At 42.6% G+C, this 20,508-nt stretch overlaps 1 protein-coding gene across 1 annotated transcript in view; it reads right to left on the bottom strand.

The window, feature by feature from the left end:
* The window catches only part of GPC3 (glypican 3), a 313,638-nt gene that overhangs the window by 56,420 nt on the left and 236,710 nt on the right, over positions 1–20,508 (bottom strand). The window contains exons 4-5 of the mRNA XM_054995835.1: positions 3,508–3,641; positions 125–250 (exon numbers count right to left, since the gene is read on the bottom strand). Coding sequence (XP_054851810.1) covers positions 125–250; positions 3,508–3,641 — 260 coding nt within the window. The remainder of the gene's footprint in view (positions 1–124; positions 251–3,507; positions 3,642–20,508) is intronic.

Raw genomic sequence — 20,508 nt, 5'->3', positions numbered from 1 at the left:
ATCCACTAGTGACAACAGCTTCCAGATGTAGAATTTTAAAAGTAAAAACACTGAAGTTCTAGGACCGAGCGTGACTAGAAGTGGAAAAGGAGGAAGGGGAAGAAAAACACAGAAACTCTCTCACCTTTCTACAATTTCTTGACCATTCCAGCAAAGAGTATTGTTTTGAACCGCAGAACTGTGGCTACAGATAAACTCTGGCAGACTGCTATAAAAACTGCTGTGCTTTCTTAGTTTCGTGATGAGTTCCCTGAAACAAAACAAATGAAACTAGAGAAGATGGAGACACAATTATAACTTCTGTTGAAAGCAGAAATGCCTGGTCCCTCGGTGGGTGCAGGGGTCCCCCATTTCCACTCTCTGCTGATTTAAAATATGCCTTTTCTGTGGCTTGGAATACCTGGATGCTTTGGTAAATCTATGACCGGCATTCAATCCCTGGTTTAGGTGCAGAGGAGTTAGCCGTGTTAGTCTGTAGTAGCAAAAACAAAAAGAGTCCAGTAGCACCTTTAAGACTAAACAGCATTATTTTAGCATAAGCTTTCGAGAATCACAGTTCTCGTCAGATGCATCCCTGGTTTGTAGTCCCTGGTTTGTAATGCTCGTGCTTTGCCACTAGGTGCTGCTGCAGTGCCATTTCATAATTGGCAAAGAACAGTGCCTAGGGACAAGACATTAGATCTCAAAGTAATTTTTATAATTCAGCTACCAGATGGCCAATTTTAAAAAGGTAGCAATGCTTTTCTGCTGTGGCAAGCAAAAGAGTACTGCAGCACCTTAAAGACTCTGAGACTCATTGCAGCTCCCTTCCTGCCAATAGCAACACCTCCAGCAATGCACATTTATCTATTCCAGGGCCCACAAGTGGTGCAAACCCACAAGTGAATTCAACATGCAACAGTGTGCTAATTCTCAACCACAGTATGTGCTGTAAATCATTCAAACTGGGTTTGCATGATCTTTAGGAGTAATTCCCCAATCCCATCTAGTGGGTGGAAATTATGGCTTGGATCCAGCCTACAATTTCTGCAGAAAGTCCAACGTGGCGCCCTTCCCACAACAGCCTAAAATGCACCTTGAAATGCTGCTCTTAGGAAATGGGGAGGCCTTCACAAAACTAAGTTGAGGGGAGGGAATTGAAGATCTGCCATGGAAGAGGGGAATCAGTGAAAATTGCTCCCTTCCCTTTCAGACTGAAATTTTAGGCAGGCTCCAACACTGTTTCCATCCAGACTATTATAAACTTTTATCTCCTGTGCAATGTCAGTCAAATTTGGTTCTGAAAGCCATCCCAGGAGGTTAAGCATCACCTTGCGAAGTCCCATCACCATTTTCTTTCTTTGGCCCACTAGTTAAGCTGACTGCTTTGTGCACCATGTAAATGCAAAGAAAGCCAGTGAGCGCAACTTCTCCTATCACGACAAGACTATGCACCTGCTAAAATCATTCCACATTCACTGAAAGCGTAAGAACAATCCTCAACTCCATTGCACTTTGCAGCATCTGCGCTCCATTGTTAAGTTTTTTTCCTGCTTGCATTTCCTGTTATTATTCCTGCTTGCATTTCCTGTTATTTATTTTAACAGATGGTTTCAGGTAGTAAATCTCCTCCCAGTCTGAAGTAAACTATTATAAAGATTAGTTGGGAGCTGTAAAGTACCCAGCTGGGGGCAGACAAAACAAATACATGCTGCTGGAACACTACCAACAGGAGCTCTATCCACCTTCTCCCCCCCCTTAACTAAGTCATGCAGGGTTTCCTTTAATCAGGTTCTGGCAGATTGCACACACGGACTATGCAATAAAACACAAAGGAAAATATAATACAAGTTCTATATTTCTTTCCCCACCCTGCAGGGCTGATGAGCAGTAACGCAGGTAAGACAGGAGTCATTTTACATCTCCACTATAAACAAAAAAAGTTTTAGTTAATGAATAACGTTAGAGAAGATGTGGGGCTTAAGGAAAATGAGGGTATCCATCACTGAAAGAATGGTAACAGAAGATCTAGGAAGCCACTGCTCCCAAATAAGAACAACCCTTGGGAACACTCAGTTTTGCTACATAAGACAGATGAAACCTGAAAAGCTATTACTGGCTGAACAGGTTTGAAAACTGTATGCTGCAGAGTTAGAAAATGCCGCACATCATCTTGTAAAATCCGTTGCACTCATATTTCACTGAAAAAGCAAGATTGAAGGAATTTTCAAAGTGCTGGTTCTTACCTTTAAGGTGCCAAATGGCTTGGAGACAGGGTACCTGAAGAACAGGCTATCTCACTCCATACCATCTAGTCCATCTGCCTCTCAAGCCCTGCTCTCTGTGCCCCTGCCTTCAGAGGTGAGGTGGGTGGCACCTAGAGACTGGACATTTTTGTAGTGGAACCATGCTTTTAGAACGCTCTCCCCTTCAAGGTTCACCTGGTGCCTACTTTACTTTCTTTTAGGTGCCAGGACAAAGCACATCTTTTTACCCAGGCTTTTATTAACAACAACAACTCTTATATGCTGCTCTTCTAGAAGATTAGTGCACCACCCACAACAGTGAACAAAGTCAGTGTTATTGTTATCCTCACAATAAAGCTGGAGAGCTGGTTACCCAAGACCACTTACTGACCTCATAGCAATAGTGGGATTCAAACCAGCAGAGTGCTGATTCACAGCTCAACCGTTTAACCATTTGCTACAGCAACTCTCTAATTTAATTAGAGGTTTTACTTTACCAAGTATTTTAATGGCCTGAGGGATAGTTTTTATGCTGTTTATGTCCAATTGGTTGTTTTTAATATTGTGATGTGGTTTTAATGATACGCTGCCTCAAGCAGGATTCTGAAAAGGAGGCATAAAACATCCTAAATATAAAGGTAAGATAAAGGTAGTCCCCTGTGCAAGCACCGACCCATTGGGGAAGCTGCATAACAACGTTTACTTGGCAGACTTTTTGTTACAGGGTGGTTTGTCATTGCTTTCTCCAGTCATCTACACTTTACCCCCAGGAAACTGAGTACTCATTTTACCGACCTCGGAAGAATGGAAGGCTGAGTCAACCTTGAGTTGGCTACCTGAACCCAGCTTCCGCCAGGATTGAACTCAGTTTGTGAGCAGAGCTTGGGCTGCAGTACTGCAGCTTACCACTCTGTGCCATGGGGCTCCTAAATATATCCTAAATACATTTTATTCAGCTGTGGAAGAGGTGTGACTATGTGTAGCCACATAAAATGGTTAGAATGTTGGATTAGTATCTGGGGGAGACAGGTACAGCTCCCCCCTTTCCATGGAAGCTTGCTGGGTGATCTTGTGCCTGTCATACACTCCTAGCCTCACCAATATCACAGGATAGACGCGAGGATAAAATAAAGGAATGATGGAAGCCCCTTTGGGTCCCTATTGGGGAGAATGCTGGGGTATAAATGATATGGAAGTTCCTCCTCAGTTTTCCTATTCTGAAAAAGGTCAGAAACAGAATGTTAGACTGGGATGACACACTGGACGGCAGAAGGATGCTCACCTCCTTCGGCTGGACAAAGTTTCTTCATGGTCTATGTGGGCAACCCTCATTGCCTTCTTGTCAACAACAAGATCTTCAGGATACCAAGCTGACCTGTACTGTCTCTGCTGGGAATGACCACACAGCTTGCCAATCTGAAAAAGATGACATAAAAGGATTTATTTAAATGCTGTATTTCAGGAGGCTAGGTTATTTTAACCCAAGCTACTTTAACCACAGTTCAAATGACCACGGATTAGATGGTGAACTCTTTGTATCTGGTAAAAATATCATGCCTTTTTAGAATCGGATGTGTTTTGCTTAAATATAAACCAACACAAACCCAATAAAACATATTATTGCTGTTGTTATTGTTATTATTTATTTTATTTCAATACCACCCATCGCCAAAGCTCTCTGGGTGGTTTACAGTAAGTATAAAACAATAAAATACAAAAAATACAATAAATAGACAATAAAAATAAAATTAATATAAAATAACCTAAGAACATGAAAATGGTAGAAACAGTAAAGAACCATTGACAGAGGCACTAGGCTAAACATAACAGGCCCTTGAATGTCCTAGGAGATCTTTAAAGGATGTATCACTTTTACTCAGCACTGTCTGCCAGATGGCCCTTAAGCAAACCTGCGATAGAATGAAGGCAGTAAATGTCAAAGCATTAAAATAAGCAGCTGCCAAAACATTTGAAGCATTTTAAAACAGAAAACAATATAAAACAGCATAAAAACAAGCCACAGCAGATCATTTAACTAACAAAACTGAATAAAATAATAATATTCTATTTATATACCGCCCTTCAGGATGACTTAACACCCAGTTTACAAAGTACGTTACTATTATCCCCACAACAAAACACCCTGTGAGGTGGGTGGGGCTGAGAGAGCTAGAAGCTGTGACTGACCCAAGGTCACCCAGCTGGCTTCAAGTGGAGGAGTGGGGAATCAAACCCGGCTCTCTAGATTAGAGTCTCGCACTCTTAACCACTACACCAAACTGGCTCTCAGAATTTAAAAACATAATATTACCCATTATGAGAATAACATAAGAATAACACACGTATAGGGATCTCTATAAAGCAAAAGCAAGGTAAATATTTGTGATAGGGCACTCAGAAAAAAATACCATGAAGCTGGTAAAATTACAAATACCTGGGTAGATAAAAAAGGCCTTAGATGTAACAGATTTAGTGCAAGCCAAATGGCTGCAGGGAGGGTATGTGCCACAACAGAGAAGGTGGCCACATATCAAGCTTCAGAAAGTGAGAGTACACAGCAGCGCAGGACCTCCCAAATCTACAGCAGGTCCTTGGGAATGTTAAGGCTCATGAGGAAGGCGGCGGAAGGGGGACAGAAACAGACTTCTCACTTGGCCCCAGGATTTCTCCCCCCTCCCCCATTTTTTCCAAAAGAACAGGAAATTATGTGGACCTCTAAAAAAAAAGCTCTTATGAAACACTTTCAGAATGAGTGAAATGCTCTCTGCAAAAGTAGCCATATAAAACATCGTCAATAATGTTTATAATTCACTTTTGGCTGCAATTAATATACTCTAATGTGTATGATATACTACTGTTCAATATTTTGGATGTTATTTTAGCTCTATATTAAAATATGCTGCTAAGTCCTGTCTTATCTATATTTATTTATTGACATGATTTTGCTTCTCCAGACATGCTCAAGGAGGCTCACAGTTAAAACAGTAAACACAATAAAAACTATGAAAAATAAAAAAAACAAAGACAATATCAATAAAAATATTATCAATAAAAACAGCCACTAAAAGCAAGCCCAAGTATAAAAGCACTTAAATGTTGTTGATAAACTGTCTGCAGCCTAAGACCATAAAAGGGCAGGGTTTGGGGAGGAACCTCAGTAGGGTAAAATGCCGCAGAGTCTACTGCCCAAAGCAGCCATTTTCTCCAGGGGAACTGATCTCGGTAGCATGAAGATCAGCTGTAATTCTGGGGGGTCTCCAGGCCCCATCTGAAGGTTGGTAATCATACTAGGACAAATTGCCCCGTAGCACAGAGTGGTAAGCTGCAGTACTGCAGCCCAAGCTCTGCTCACGACCTGAGTTCGATCCCGGCGGAAGCTGGGTTCAGGTAGCCGGCTCAAGGTTGATTCAGCCTTCCATCCTTCCGAGGTCGGTAAAATGAGCATCCAGTTTCCTGGGAGTACAGTGTAGGTGACTGGGGAAAGCAATGGCAAACCACCCCATAACAAAAAGTCTGCCAAGAAAACGTCGTGATGCGACGTCCCCCCATGGGTCAGTAATGACTCTGTGCTTGCACAGGGGACTACCTTTACCTTTTTAACCATACTGGGGTGATGGAGAGAAGAGGCACAATGTGGCCTCAACCTCTATCTAAAGCATTAGGGGGTTACGGACTACTCCCCCAATAACTCTCTCCCATCCAAGAACAAATCGTAAAAATACCAGGTAGGGTTGCCAGCTCCAAGTTGGGAAATTCCTGGAGATCTGGAAGGTGAAACCTGGAGAAACCTGGAGAAAGTGGGGTTTGTGGAGGAAAAGGACCTTGGCATGGCATAATTCCATAGAGTCCACCCCCCAAAGTAGCCATTTTCTCCAGGTGAACTTATCTCTGTGGCCTGGAGACCAGTTGTAATTCTGGGAGATCTCCAGCCACTACCTGGAGGCTGGCAACCCTAGTACCAGGACATCTCTTCCATCTGTTCCCCTGCAACTGCCTCTACTGGTGAATGCACTTTGAGATGAAGCAGATCTAGTCAAGGATAAAACAGTTTTTTTTTAAAGTGGTGCAGTGGTTAGAATATCAGACTAGGAACTGGAAAACCCAGATTCGAATCCCTGCTCTGCCATGGAACTCATTGGGTGACTTTGGTCTAATCCTACACTCCCAGTCTCACCTACTTCACTGGGTTTTGTGAGGATAAACGGAGAGGTGAACAATTTAAGCTGATTGGGTTCCCTCTTGAAGGAAACAATACACCTAGCTCCAGAAATTAGTGTAGGACCAGCTATAGCAAATGACCACTGCATAGAAACAGCGCGAGAAGAATCTTCACCAATGAATAATCGGAGTCAACTGGAAAAAACTTAGTAATGATGTTGTGGGGGAGAATTATCCATGACAAAAGTGCAAAAGAAAGCACAGTTGCTGCCTTCCTTTGCTTAATATAGGAGGGTACAAATACCTAGCTATTTGTTGATGCGTGAATAGAGTTATTCCAATAGTTGGCCAAATGACGGGCAACTTTCAGCTAATTACAACAGGGTCTGTTTGCTTTGATTCCTACATCATTAACTTAATAGCGTAATCATGCTTTCCCCTGCTCATTCTTTTATTGCCAATATTTATTATCCTCTAATATTGAGCAAAAAAAGCCCTTGCAACTATTACCATGTGGGCTAATAACCCCCAGCATTTAACACTTACATTTTTCACACATCCATACAAAAATTGCAAGGTTCAAAAACTAAATTCAGTTCTATTATTCCGCTCACTGCCTTGTTAAAATGGATCCAATACGCCTTAGCTCTTAGCTGGCTCCATCACATATCGCAGGAAATTCTTTTACACGTTTCAACACATGGAACCATAATGCTGCTCAACCCTGTTTCTCAGGTGTGAGATTAAGATGCATTTAATGTGTCTGTGGGCTGCAGCTGTTAGGAAGAGGACGAAGCCCCATGATCAATTCTAGGCATGCACATGCTACCATTTGACAACCTGAGTCAGTCAACAGGAAAGGCCATCAGAGCTAGCCACAGAAACAGTCCCAAGTGACAGAGCTTGTCGCAAGAGTTGCCAGAGCACAACCTCTCCCATATTAATGTTCCAGTCATTGTGCTGACCTGTCTGTCTCCAGCAGTTTAAATCACAGGGTGCCAGTTGCTGCGCTCAAAAGCGGAAGGCTCGTTCATTCGCAGAAGGGGTTTTCTGGGCAGATATTGACTGACATTATGGGATTTTTTAAAATGTTCTTGGCTGAACAGGCTGATGGAGTCAAATGTTCCCAATGAAGATTGCGGCAAACTAATATTAAATAGAGAGGGCGTCACTCACTGCTATCCATCAGGAGCCTCAATCTCTTGTCTTTTTCTAGGTCACTAACTCCACACCCACAGCCATATCCACAGAAATAACTGTCTTCAGCTTATTTCGGAGTAATCCTAAAAAAACTGGCTGCTTTCCTAAAATTGTATCCATCATTCACTGCATCTATTTATTTACTTCATTTATACCCTCGGTTTCTCCCCAAAGGGGATCCTAAGCAGCTTACATCCTTCTCCTCTATTTATCCTCACGACAACCCTGTGACGTAGGCTAGGCTGAGAGTGTGTGACTGGCTCAAAGTCACCCAGCAAGCCTCCACGGCAGAGTGGGAATTCGAACCTGGGTCTCCCAGATCCTAATCTGACACTCTAACCACTACACTGTCTCACTCATGGGAAAGAAAGGTATCAATGCTAATATTTATTATTAAAAATTAATGGCAATAGCCTATCTACAGAAGGACTTACTACAGATATAAAGAGAGACATAGTGGCTTAATAGGAAATCTTATTTTTTAATGATTTTATTTATTACCTGTCTTTCTCCAGAATGGGTAAGCAAAGTGGCTTACACTGTTCTCCTCTCCTCCATTTTATCCTCACAGCAATCCTGTCAGATTTGGTTAGGCTGAGTGCGACTGGCCCAAGATTACTCAGCAAGCTTCCATGGCAGAGTGGATATTCGAACCTGGGTCTTCCAGACCCTAATCTGACTCCCCAGCCACTACACTACACTGGCTATCAAGGATGCTGGAGGGTGGTTCCAGTTCTAAAAACAACAAGCAGTCCCATGGGGAAAGAACTGTTTAGGCTGAATATGTCATGCAATGTTGATGGTTATTTTGGTTGTAATTCTATTAATAGTGAGACATGCATTTTGGTTTTGTTTGTATATATCAATGTGGTTTCGAAATTCATATAAAAGTAAGCATTTCAGTTGGTGGGGGGAAATAATAATAATAATAATAATAATAATAATAATAATAGTGTGCTTATATACTGCCCTTCTGGACAGATTAATGCCCACTCAGAGCGGTGAACGAAGTCAGTGCTATTATTATCCCCACAATACAGCTGCAGAGCTGGGGCTGAGAGGAGTGGCTTCTCCAAGGCCACCTGCAGAGTTCAAGGCAGTAGTGGGATTCGAACAAGCAGAGTGCTGACTCACAACCCAACCACTTAACTGCTATACTACAGCAGCCCCTCCCGCCCAAATTAACCACCACTATGTTCTGAAACAAGGTTTGTGAATACAGAAGCTCGAGTTCTAGCCTTGCATTCTGACAGCAAATCAGAAAGAGCATTTAGGAAGACACACACTGACAATGAACAAAGCCGGCTCTCAAATTTTAGGTAGAGACAAGCACCAGAGAAGCCACTAAATGCCATTAGGCAAGTCTCTAACCACTCAGACCCAGCCCCCTTCTCCTTCCTCTCTGCAATATGGGAACAACCAAAGCCTATCTTACTACTACTGGATATTTGTGTTTTCAGTTTCCTAGTTTAAATCGGGTCAACATTTTGAACGGACAACCTTGAGAACTCCTACAAGTAAGAAGTTGCCTCCCATGGTATTTGGGGAGAGGGGCTACTGATGGGCTACTCAAACCTACAATCTTGAGCCCACAATAGAGAAGTTAGCAACAACCTCCCCTCAATGAGATGATATTTTGCTTTGCACAGACTCATCAGAATCTTATTACATCTTCGGATAACGCCTTCTTCACAGCTATCAGTAGCAGCAGCCAACAAAGGACACAAGAGACTTGTCAGGAATTGTGTCTTAATTACTGGTTTATACCCCACAGGCTCTTGCTGACGATCTTCTTGGCATTATGGTGGCATCCGAGACCCTCCCCTGTGGAACAGCTTCTCTCTGCAGCTGCTTTCCGTCTCTGGTGCTCCTCCTCTTGAAGTTGTTCCCTTCTTTCCTTGCAAGTGCTGGTGTTCTCTCTCTCAGGCACCTTCACTGAGCCAGAGGCAGGGGATTTGTTTAAATAAGCACTGCAAAGGCCAAAAAAGGTCAGGTCTCTCCAAGGAGCAAAAAGATGTGAACAAGAGCTGCATGCTACTTATTATTCAGAAGTTAAGCACCTCATTCCACACTGTTCATGCTTCTGTGAACGTTTGAAAGATAAAAGAACTGCCAGCACTGGTTCAAACCAAGTGTGCAGCTACTTCTGTTTCCTACACCAGTGAGTCAAGGAATGCTAGAAAGCTTGCAAGCAGGTCCCCTATTCCTCCTTACTACCTGGTACACGGAAGCATCTGTAGATGGAGGTTCCATTTGGCAATCAAGGCTAAGGGCAGCCGGAACCAATTAATGGAAGATTTTAAAAACACCATATAAGCCAGTAGCCATTACCACATCCTACAGCAAAAAGGTTGCAGGGAAGCAGCCATGCCAGTCTGTAACAGCAAAACTAAACTGGACTCTTATGGGACCTTGAAGACAAACAGGTTTTCTCGTATAAGCTTTTGTGGACTTCTGACGCACACAGTGGTCACTACAGAGCAAATCTACACATAAGAGGTTAGGGGGGAAAGCACAGCAAAGTGCAGGCTCAAGATTCATGAAAGCTAGGAAGAACATCAGGGAATGTGATTGTACACCGTGGAACGGAGCAGTCATGCATAGATTGGGAATTTCATTGAATAACTCCATGTTTTAGTATTGTATACTTTCTCCTCTCCCTGCCACTCATAATTATAAACCTGTTCGTTTTAGCTTCCCCTCCCCCCTAAACTAAGTTATTTTGAGCTTTTTTTGGTTACCTACTTGGGATTTCATTTAACTGGGAGAAAGGTGAGCTTACCCTTAAACCAGTTTGATATAGTGGTTAAGAGCATGGAACTCTAATCTGGAGAACGGGGTTTGATTCCCCACTCCTCCACTTGAAGCCAGCTGGGTGACCTTGGGTCAGTCACAGCTTCTAGGAGCTCTCTCAGCCCCACCCACCTCACAGGGTGTTTTGTTCTGACGATAATATTAGCATACTTTGTAAACCGTTCTGAGTGGGCATAAAGTTGTCCTGAAGGGCAGAATAAAGTTGTCCTGAAGGGCAGAATATAAATCTATTATTATTATTATTATTATTATTATTATTATTATTATTATTATTATTATAAATGAAGACATTCTCAACACTTTGGATGTTACATACATTTGGTGAACAGAGTTCCCATTTCATGAATTACCCAGAATTCATCTCCAGCACGTTCTTTTGCTTTGGTTCTCAGCCTTAAAAATTGTTCACATATTCCAATTAGTGCACAAGAGAGATCTGAGTTTCAGGTGGGTAGCTATGTTGGTCTGTAGTAGAAGAGCAAGATTCTGGTCCAGTAGCACCTTAAAGACCAACTAGATTTCCAGGGTGTGAGCTTCTGAGAGCCAAAGCTAAGTTACTTTGGGTCCTCATTGTAGTGAAAGGCGAGGTATAAATGAAGTAAAGTCAAGTTATTTTTGGTCTTGAGTTTCCTATTTTGTGAGGTAGAGAGTTGTGTTTCTGGTTGTTCTGTTCCCTCATCAACAAGGGCTTGTGCTTTTTCCACAGAAGAGAAGAGGCTCCATGAGGAGGCAGGGGTGGTGTACGGTAAGGCTGCTTTATTTATCAGATCTTTTAATGGAGTACTGTAGGAGGTCCCAGGTCTGGGTCAGTAAATTCTTGGAGATTTTGGGAGTGCAGCCTGGGGAGGGCAGATTTTGGGGAAGAGAGGGGTATAATGTCATAGAGTCCACCCTTTAAAGCAGCCATTTTCTCCAGGGGAACTGATCTCTATTGTCTAGAGATGACTTGTAATTCTGGGAGATCTCTAGGCTTCATCTGGAGATTGGCAACCCCAACGATGAAAAAATGTTATGGGTTTTTTTCTTTTGAGGTTTCATGAATGATCATTTGATGTTTTAATTACGTATTATAAAATACCTTCAGCCATAGGGAATGGTATGGCAAAAGAGGGCATTTTTTTCTGTCTCTGGCCCTAGGCTTCAGTGCTACAAGTCTGTTTTACACACAGCATAACCTGCTAAATTTTTAGCAGCGCTCTTTCAGAAACTGACATAAACTGCTGGCTGAGGCAAAAATATTCCAGTAGGCCTTGGCACTCACACAGGATGCACAGGATACTTTTACCTCATCCAGCATCACATTTAAAAATCAAGCCCTAAGTCTTGGAGGTAAACAAGCAGACATGGAGGTTTTTCATCATGCCCTGAAACATTTTGTCCCCCCACCCTCCACCCCGCCGCCGCCATTCCCTTTTCCTCTTTCCCTACTCATCAACACACAGCCTAAGAGCTATGGGCACCTTAAAAGCTTGCTCACCTAATTTAACAATTGGGTTGGTCTTAGGAGACATTTCACTTGACCCGTTTTCAATGGATATTTTCTGATGGACCAAAAGGCCTGCTAGTGACTTCATAGCTGCCCCTTCCCCCGAAAATTCATCCTCCCCAGGCTGCACTCCTAAAATCTCCACACAGAAATTGCACAATATGTTTTGGCAAGCACCAAGTACAGCATCAGGATATTATGTACTTCACAAAGCAGTGTGTAAGCTTTTGAGTTCTCTAGAAATATTCTTCAGGCTGGATGTTTTTGTACTAAGCACAAAGGGTGTGAGATGGAAGGAAAATAGGCTGTGTCAAGGGATGGTGGATAACCTTATTCAGTATGTTTTTGTCACATCCTTCCTCCGAGGAGCTCATGACAATGTACATGATTCTTTCTTCCCTTCTTATTCTCACATCCACCACACAAGTTAAATTGTGTGTGTGACTAGCCCAAGGTCTCTCAGACAGCTACATTTGTATACTTCGTTTATACCCATCTCCCTACCACCACAAATGGGGACCCAAAGTAGCTTATATTGTTGTCCTCCACTTTATCCTAACAACAACCCTGTGAGGTGGGTTAGGTTGAGTGTATGTGACTGGCCTAACATCACCCAGAAAACTTTAATAACAGAGTAGGATATAGTGTTAGATCTGGGTCTCCCAGATCTTAGTCCAACACTATATCTACTACATCATACTGGCTTTCATGCCAGTGTGGGTATTTGAACCCAGAGTTCACAAAAGGTAGTCCACTAGCCAGTCCTCTACAATACACTGTTGTGGCAGGATTCCTTTAAGGGCACCGTCTCCTGAATGCAGACACTGCCATGTTCCATGTCCATGTCCTTCTTTTCCAGAGTCTACAGCTGTAGTTTTAAAACAGAAAAAAAATGTGCTGCAACCTAAAATGGAATCGTTGGGATGGCACTGAGTACAGAACAGGTTGCCCAGTTGTCTCAGGTTCGTAGGGAAAAGGAGAGAATAAAATGGGTATTCTCCTTTCAAGAATAGTGGAAAGCAGCACTAAACCAGCTACACAGGTCCCTTGTAATGTCAGAGCACAAGAGAAAAATACTGGGGATCCCACTAACAAAATAAGTAATCTCAAGATCTTGTACTCTCTTCTGATGAAGAGAGCTGTGGCTCTCGAAAGCTTATGCTACAATAAAGTTGGTTAATCTTAAAGGTGCTCCTGGACACTTTATTATTTTGAACCAGGTAAAGAGACACTGAAGCCCAACTGGATAATAATGTCAAGTGCATGGAAGGCAAGCAGTCCCTATACAAAGTCACATTTACTGATTTGGTTTGCCCTTTTCATACCTTTACCTGCACCATTAAATTTAGCCTTTTCGCAGTTTTCCCAGCTACCTGATAGCTGACCCTTATCCATACTCATAAAAAATGCCTCTCACATTTAAAGTTACCATAAAAGCGGACCTCCACCAGCCCCTTACAGGCATGCCACCACACCAGTCAGTTTAATTAACCCCTCCCCCTTTAAAGGAAATGTTTAAAACATACATTGAAATGACGGGAGTATAGAACATAAACTTTTTAAATAGTAGTAGCCAGGCCCATTTAACATTTCTACAGGTGCCATAAAAATGCTAATATATGTTAATGTTTAGTCTGTGGTTAATGTTTTGTCTTGTTAATTTCCCCAGGGCTTTTATTGCGGATTTAAATCTGCCATGCTTCTCAAAGGATTGCACTGCTTTCTGCTAACTGCAAAGGCACAGCTCTGGAGCGAATACTGATTAAGAAAAGTGAACAAATATCTTTTCTGGCCAACACTGCCCCCCCCACCCCATGCATTCTTATTGCAGCACCCTTGTAATTATATATGTTTTGTCATAAAGGTGGAAGGGGAAAAAGGCAGAACATCCTCTGGCTTGAAAGAAAAAGAGTTAACAAATGAATGTATTAATTCCAATCCATTATTTTAGGAAGCTTGTAAAAGGCAAATGTGCACGAGAGATGGCAGCCTGCAGGCAACGTAGTCAAACAGTCCTCCAAGGAAAAAGAATCAGTTCATACCGAGAAGCCAAGCATAAAGCAGTAACTTTAAGGTCAAGCAAAATCTTACTGTCCCCTTACGTCACCTGGCTGTTGCTGGCTTGGTGAGGCAATACCACTATCTGGCCACAGGCAGCAGAGGCAATGCAGTGCAAATAGAAGAGCAGCTTCTTATGGCAAGCTGCCAAAGCAGCACCGAAAACATGCCTCGCCTTGTAAGCTTGAGCCCCACCCCACACCCCATATTGGGATCTAGGTGCAAATGCAAACACCACCACCACCCCAAGTTAGGGCTGGCCAACCATTTCGGCAGATGTGCCCTAAAAATCAAACCCAAGGGGTGAAGGGGTGCCCTTTTAGTTAGTGTGCACTGTAGTACACTTACAGGTCTCTAGTTTATTGATTGAGCTAGGCGAGAGTATTAGGCCTCTGCGGGCAGCAGAATCAGTCTCATTGCTACATATCCCAGACTCCTGCTGATCATACAACTCAGCACAGCTATAGTCAGTCAGTATATTTATTGGTCACTGCTTCCCCAATAAGACACAAATCAGCTTACGACAAACACAAATACAGTAAAAAAAAATTTAAACCCACTGATCTAGAAACACAACAAGAACGAACTGTATCTTGAGACTGGTCCAGAAGCCAACAGGGCCAGCTGACCAAGGCCACAAGTTAAGAGCCAAGTGCTCATGTCTCCCAGCTACACGCAAGACATATATCTGAGACAAGAAGAGCAACAACAAAAAAAGCATAGCTAAGGTGTGGATTTGGCATTGGAGTTCCTCCCAATGTGCCTTTCCTGTTCACTCTACTGCAGGCTGGTCAGCCACTGTCCATGTAAGATTTATTTAAGTTATGCAATGTTTAGACCAAAGTAAACCCGGTCTTTTAAAAATTATTTTCTAGATCTTGCTGGATTCTGGTTATAAATGTGCCAACATGTTAGAGTTATGTGCACTCCGTGTCAAAGTTTTCTGTATCATCCCAATACTGATTTGAGAGCAGTTCCATTATGCAACCTGTTTACATCTTTCAAAATCTGCATGGATTATCATTTTGCTTCTATACCTCTCAGAGAAGGACAAGGGGCTGTATTGTTGTATCTGCTCTCCCTACTTGAGAAGCTCATTGTTTAGGAATATGGCCATTTGGTGTAGTGGTTAAGAGCGCGGAACTCTAATCTGGAGAGCCGGGTTTGATCCCCCACTCCTCCACTTGAAGCCAGCTGGGTGACCTTGGGTCAGTCACAGCTCTCTCAGAGCTCTCTCAGCCCCACCCACCTCACAGGGTGTTTTGTTGTGGGGATAATAATGGCATACTTTGTAAACTGCTCTGAATGGGCATTAAGTTGTCCTGAAGGGCGGTATATAAATCAAATGTTATTATTTATGCGGTGGCACTGTAAGTGGGGAAAGCCCTCCTCACAAAAACTGTTCAAGACACAGCAGTATTGAGCTTTAGGAAAGTCCCTTCTCCGGTGGTCTGAAGTGGGGGCAAATATTCCCAAGGTGAAGCACCTTCTCCAAAGAATGAAGGATCCAGATGTTTGCCTCCAACTACAACCCAATCACGATGGGGTCAAAATCAGGACAGAGCACTTTCATCCTTTAGAATAATCTCTCCACCATCATCCCATAAATTAAATTGGAAGGACTGACATCTTAGGCACAAAAAGTAGTCCAGAAAAAGGAGAATGATGCAGAAGGAATGATTACCAATGAGACCACAGAGAAAAGAGCAAGCGATGTCCCTATGCCTGGAGCAGCTTCAGCTAAAAACCTTGCTGTAAGCTGCCCTTGAGGGCTTTTTGAAAGTGTGGTTTACATTTTCTAAATGAGTGGGTCTGTGTTACCATGCTACACGTTTCTTAAATGCATCCCTTTGAAAAGAAGGCAGCGTACTGTAGCATGAGACATTCGCAAGCTGGAGTTAACTAATATCACTCTTCTTTAAAAAAATTGACTGGATTGCATCAGTTACAATAAACAGTTCTGCAAGAAATGCCCCTGATATAGTGCCTTCCTTTTTCCAGGTAGCAAATCAGACAGTATTATGAAAAGCAGTATTTTAAATTTAAGTTCTTCTGACATGGCCTCAAGAGCCACAGGAAGGGGAGCTACACTTCATGCCTGGGAGTACAATCAATAATGTAACAGCTGTAATAATTCATTGCCCAGATGTGTAAAGTGCACCAAAGCGCAAATGCTTAGAACAACAGTTTGTCACATCGATTCTCACTCTGCCTTCAGAAACATGCTACTAACATATACAAGCCAGCAAGGCCATGCCTGTTACAGATGTCAAGGTAAGTTAAGCAGACCATGGGTAATTCAGAACAAGACATGGTGAAAAATGTATCTTCAAGTAAATCCCAGTCTTTTGAAAAACCTCTCCATTTTAAAGCCCCACAAGGTTCACAGCAACACAAGGATAACACCCTTTACAGAGGGGAAAAAACACACCTGAGGTAGATGCATCTTTAAAATAATTTCACTTAATGCTGTCAAAAGAACAAAAGGTTTCACAGGCAGTTTCCTACTTCAACAGGTTCTAGAGTGGGACTGTGATCTCTAAGTCAGAAGTCAGTTAGTGGGATGTTCCAGCAGGCACCTGATGATGCAATGGCGACCAGCGAATGATACATGCATGTTTTTCATCAACATAGAAAGGGAGGGTCTAAAGTTTTACTTAAAACACAACACTGGCCAGTGCAAAAGAACATGGGACTTCAGCCTCTTTGCGACTTTCTTTCACTGGACTGGTATATGTGCAAAACAGCTATTTGTTAACAAAAAGACTCTTGGTAAAGGCAAAGTTAGAGGAAACTGGCTTTGACCCCATCAGTACCATGCCAAATGAAACCTAATTTTTACAGCATGGAGATGCATTGTAGGAGGCACTGAGAATGAAGCCTCCCGACACTGTTCCTTCAGGCATTTCACTCCCTCAGCCCACCTTATTGTGGCAGATGAACCAGTCTGGGAGTGTGGCAGAAGTCTGAGGAAGGCTTAAAAGCTTTCTAACAACTCAAGAAGGTAGCTTAATATACTTTGATGCAGCCTTTCAACAAGGTAAACCATTCTCTTCTGCTGAAACTCACAAGGGTTCTCCAAGTTTTCCCCCTATACCTGCTATCCAGGATTCTTTTTAAATGAGATGCTAAAGGTTGAACCGTGGCCCTTCTGCATACCAGTCAAGCATCCTAACACTTACTTATGCACACATACCAATCAGGAGGAGGAGGAGGCACTACTGAATATGTTGGCTAATACTAATCATGGTTCTTCCATCCCCTTCTTGGGATGGTCAAAGCAACTTTGTCTGCTCCCAAATCCTATTTGTTGACTTGTAGTTTACCAGCAGCAGTGCACAAGCCTGCACAGGATGCATGCTCCCATGCCACCCCAGTAATATTTGAAGGATACAGTGAGGTAGTGGTGCTGTTCTTGGTGCTGCTGTAGATCTTTAGATGCCATAGCTCTGCTTTTGGCTCCTCACCTATTTGCACAGGACACTGCTTACCCTCAGACGGCTTCCATCTTCCTTTCTCCTCTTCTCCCTCAGGACTCTCAGACCCCTCCTATAACTCTCTCATAGGGATAAAATACCTTTCCCCACAAAACATGAGCAGAGGATCAAGTCTGTATGGTTACATATACATGGACGAGGACATCAACTCAAACTGAGGTTTGATTCCTGCAAAAGTGACCTGAGATGCCATTTGTGCTTCATTCCTTTTTATATATATATACTTTGCATACAGAAATATATATATATTTGGTGCTTTCTATCCACAGTCTGCTTTATGGCATTTCTTTTTTGCTTTATGGCAATTCTTGTCTTATAAGGGGACTTGAAAACCTTTTGCCTATTTTAATTCCTCAGCATCGGAAGGAAAGAGTGGACTGTGGCTTTTGGTTCCAGCTTTGTGAAACATCATGTGAAACTACCTTCTACTGAGTCATAGTAGACAATACTGCGCTTGATAAACCAATGGTATGACTGGCAGCATCTCTCCAGGGTCTCAGGTAGAGGTCTTTGATATCACCTACTAACTGGTCCTTTTCACTGGAGATGCTGAGGATTGGACATGGAACTTTGCGTGTAAAGCAAGAGCTTTCCCACTGAGCCAGAGCCCCTCCATGTCCCAGGAATTTTATCCTTCGTTCACTTTTTAAATGGCCCCTGAAGAGATCAAAGTTGGAGGAGAAACTTCATTGTTGAAGGTGCATCATTTGAAGATGAGTGCAGGTCATGCCAATATCTTTTTGGCACCATGAAAGGTATTGGAACAACTTCTGAATTAGATTTTTATTGAGCTGTAAATCCAAACAAGCTGTGAAGCTGGCAAGGTTGTTTCAGTTCACTCCTTCTGAAATTGTGATTACCTTCTACTGTCCAGTAATTAAACGGCCGGCTTTCGTTGGTATGCTGCACTCAAGTTGTTATATAAATATGTACACTTGCTATTAAGTTGCTAATAGAGAGGCAAGGAAGGAGAGCGGTCCAATTAAGAAGCTAGGGTATTAGTAGCTTGCTTTCTCCCACTCTGAACTTTATGAGCAGCAATTTGAAAAGTGTCTTATTAAAGTTGTTGGTGAACAAGTTAATGCTCCGTTTAGTAGAGTGTAGCTGTCTTCTCCATAGATGACAGACTATCATAAGCCAGGTACAATAGCTAATTGCCAAATACTGCATTAGGAAAACCGTCTGAATCGGGGAGATTACAAGAATTCCCAGTATGATCTCCACTTCACATATCTGAATAAGTATGCTGTGACTCAGGAAAGCTCATACTGAAATAAATGTGAGTCTTTAAGGTGCTGCTGGACTTAATTTTTAAGGCACTTTTGGTTCTGATATTACAGTGAGAAGGAACTAGGGCAATGTCTTACTGTTCATAAGTTTTATTTACTTAAATGATGCACTCTCTTTGTGCTTCCTCAAATGTTTCAAAAGGCATCTAAGAACTCTGCTGGATCAAGGTTTGGACTCTACCTAGCCCAGTGTTTTGTCTCCCAAAATGGTCAGCCAATGCTTCCAAGGACCCCTATCACTGTCAGCAGGGCACATAAGTAACAATGGCCCTCTCCGACTGCTGGCATTCAGGGGTATGCTGCTTAAAAATATGAAGGCTCCTTTTGCTATCATGACTGTTAAATCACATCCACGGCTTGGATCTACCAGAAACTTCTGCAAACAGAAGGCATTTCTATTAACAAAACAACGTTCTCCCCTCCCCTTCTCACTGCAGCCCCAAATGTCTCCTGAAATGCTGCTCCTGCAGGATGGGGGACTCTCAGGTGCAGTGTGACGGGGAACTGGCAAAAATCCTACCCTTCTCCAGATCTAACCCCATGAATTTACTTACCTCTTTTTAAAGCATCCTGAACCAGTTCATGGCCCCATCATGTAGCAGAGAGTTTTACGCATTGTCTGGAACATCTTTTGTCTTTCTTGAACCTACTGCTGATAAGTTCCATTGGATGACCAAACTGAAGTGGAGAATGGAGAATAAAATGCCTTCACTCTTGGCAAGGACTCCGTCATGTTCCTCATTAGCTATCCTTTCCCCCCTCAAACAAAATGCTATAAATGTTACCTAACATTCAGGTGCTCTAACACCTGGATGCCTTGGGTTGCCTCTTGCCGTGCCTTTTGCAACTCTGATCACCGTTTTCAGCTGGGGAAGCTATTTTGAAGTTTGGGAAACATCCCCAGTTTTTGAAATAACATCACTATATTAATATACACAGGTGGCGATTTGAATTCTTGTACACAGCAATCCTTCATACACACAGACTTGCATCTGGCTCTACTCTTTTCGGAGTGCAAGGTCATTTTATTTGTAATGAATAGGAAATTGGACTTCACATGATGCCAACATCCTCCCTGAACAGTGCTGTTCTATTTCCCCCGACTTCCTCCAGTCTTTCATTTCCTAAAAGACAAGTGTCCTAATGGACTGTTCCTATAATTCGTTTAACCTTTTTCATTCTCTTTATCTACATGCTGTTGCCATGAAAATGCTTGAAGACCACTAATGAACACTAGACTATGATTTGCATGTGAGGGCAGGCGTGGCAATGTTTGTCCTCTAAACCTTTGTACCCTATTAGTTCCTCATTAATGTTCCTCATAATGTTCATTAGCTGTTGTCTAATTGCTTGCCAAGAAACCACGTAGAACTTTCTGTTGCTTCTTCCGCCTTCCTAGCCCAAATTAATGGTCAGTCTCCTGTCCCACCAAGCATCATTATACCAGATGCTATTGTGTATATGTACAGTAGGTTTGACCCTGACCTGGATAGCCCAGGAAAGCCTGATCTTGTCAGATCTCAGAAGCTAAGCAGGGTCAGCCTTGGTTAGTAATTGGATGGAAGACCTCCAAGGAAGATTCCTGCCTGAGAACTCGTCGTGAGGACAGTATTGGGCCAGTATGACCAATGGCCCAGTTCTGGATGAAGCAGCTTTATAAGGTTCCATACTGTCATATTCCCAATCCTAGAACTTTAAGTTTTTGTAGTGTCATGATCTTCAGGATTCCTTGAAGCTCACTGGCCAGTTTGCATCAGAATCACATGTGAGTTTTTCAACAT

Source organism: Eublepharis macularius, chromosome 13 (assembly GCF_028583425.1).
Source record: "Eublepharis macularius isolate TG4126 chromosome 13, MPM_Emac_v1.0, whole genome shotgun sequence".
Taxonomy (NCBI): Eukaryota; Metazoa; Chordata; class Lepidosauria; order Squamata; family Eublepharidae; genus Eublepharis; species Eublepharis macularius.
This window is presented reverse-complemented; position numbering and strand designations above follow the sequence as displayed.